The following is a 1229-nucleotide window of genomic DNA, read 5'->3' on the forward strand; positions in this document are numbered from 1 at the left end:
CCGCTCTCCTTTAGTGCTCCCTGAACGGCAGCTGGAAGAATGACCTCAACTCCACCATGGAGAGCAAAAGCGTCAGGAACACGGGGGTGTTGAGCGGTGTGTACAAAACGGCAGTCTCGGGCTCCGGCAAGCCCGTCCCTCCATCCCCGCTGCACGGCATCCAGCATCAGGGGCTCCAGCCCACCTTTGGCTTCACCGTGAGCTGGATACTCACTGGTAGAGCCACTCACTATTTGGTGTGGAAGCAAATAGAACGGGAGGGGGGAATCTAGTGGATCTCCCCTTCCTTAGATCTGCCTCTCGCAGATTCTTTCACTGAATGTCCTCTCTCCTCCCCCCCCCCCATCAGATGGAGATGCCCAAATATTTTGGAGCCTATAAAACATTCCCAATCTCAAGATAGCATCGGTGAGCGTGGGGGGGGTGTCTTTATGCGAACTATATCCCCCCTCCAATTGATACAACAACTTTGATCTGACAGAATCCACCGCAGTCTTTGTGGGCCAGTGTCTGGTGGATAACAGCGGAAAAGATTACTTGAAGACAACCTGGCTGTTGCGTGAGAAGGTTGGATCCGCGGCAAAGGATTGGGGGGCGACCCGGTAAGGAAATGCAGGGACTGAACTGCTGCGCCCCCTAACTGGAAGGGCCCTGAGCACCTCTTCTTTTTCTCTCTCTCTCTCTCCCCTCAAAGTGGTTCTTGAAAGGACGCCCGAATGGTTTGCCTCTCTCGGGGAAGCTCCGGCGGGAGAGGCTGGCATTGTGAGTCTAGGAGACTCCGTTTCTGCCACTTCCCCCACAAAGAAACGCAGCAAATCTGTTGATGAAGTTCCCCAGGTCCTTCTCACTGACAAGAGTGGTTTGAGTGGCAATACAGTCTGGGTTGCAATGCCTGGCTGGGGACCTATCTGGCCCTGGCCGCGCCCCCCCTCCCCCGAGAACCAGCAGCATTCATTTCCTTTGCCCCCCATTTTCTTCTCAAGTGAGTGGGTGGAAAAAGGGAATGGGGTGGGAGGTGGGATGGTAATTCGGGGGGGGGACACCAATCATGCCACCATGAATTTTGACATTTCCCTCTCTCCTGTTTAATCATTGTAGCATTGCCAAGGACACCTTCTACCGCACCTAGTGAAGGTGAAGAGAGCAAGGCTTCCCCCCTGGGGAATTCCACCCACCCGTGGGGAATCCAGATTCGACCCAATCCCTCTCTCTGGGAGCTCTACGTCCAG

At 54.8% G+C, this 1229-nt stretch overlaps 1 protein-coding gene across 1 annotated transcript; it reads left to right on the top strand.

Annotated features, from left to right (window-relative positions):
- The first annotated feature begins 56 nt into the window (after positions 1-56).
- Positions 57-1129, top strand: LOC107302268 (avidin-related protein 4/5-like). The gene is made up of 3 exons (XM_015831368.1): positions 57-216; positions 482-602; positions 1099-1129. The coding sequence occupies exons 1-3, from the start codon at positions 57-59 to the stop codon at positions 1127-1129; spliced, it is 312 nt and encodes a 103-aa protein (XP_015686854.1).
- The last annotated feature ends 100 nt before the right edge of the window (positions 1130-1229 follow it).

Source organism: Protobothrops mucrosquamatus, unplaced genomic scaffold (assembly GCF_001527695.2).
Source record: "Protobothrops mucrosquamatus isolate PMUCROS unplaced genomic scaffold, P.Mucros_1.0 scaffold41841, whole genome shotgun sequence".
Taxonomy (NCBI): domain Eukaryota; kingdom Metazoa; phylum Chordata; class Lepidosauria; order Squamata; family Viperidae; genus Protobothrops; species Protobothrops mucrosquamatus.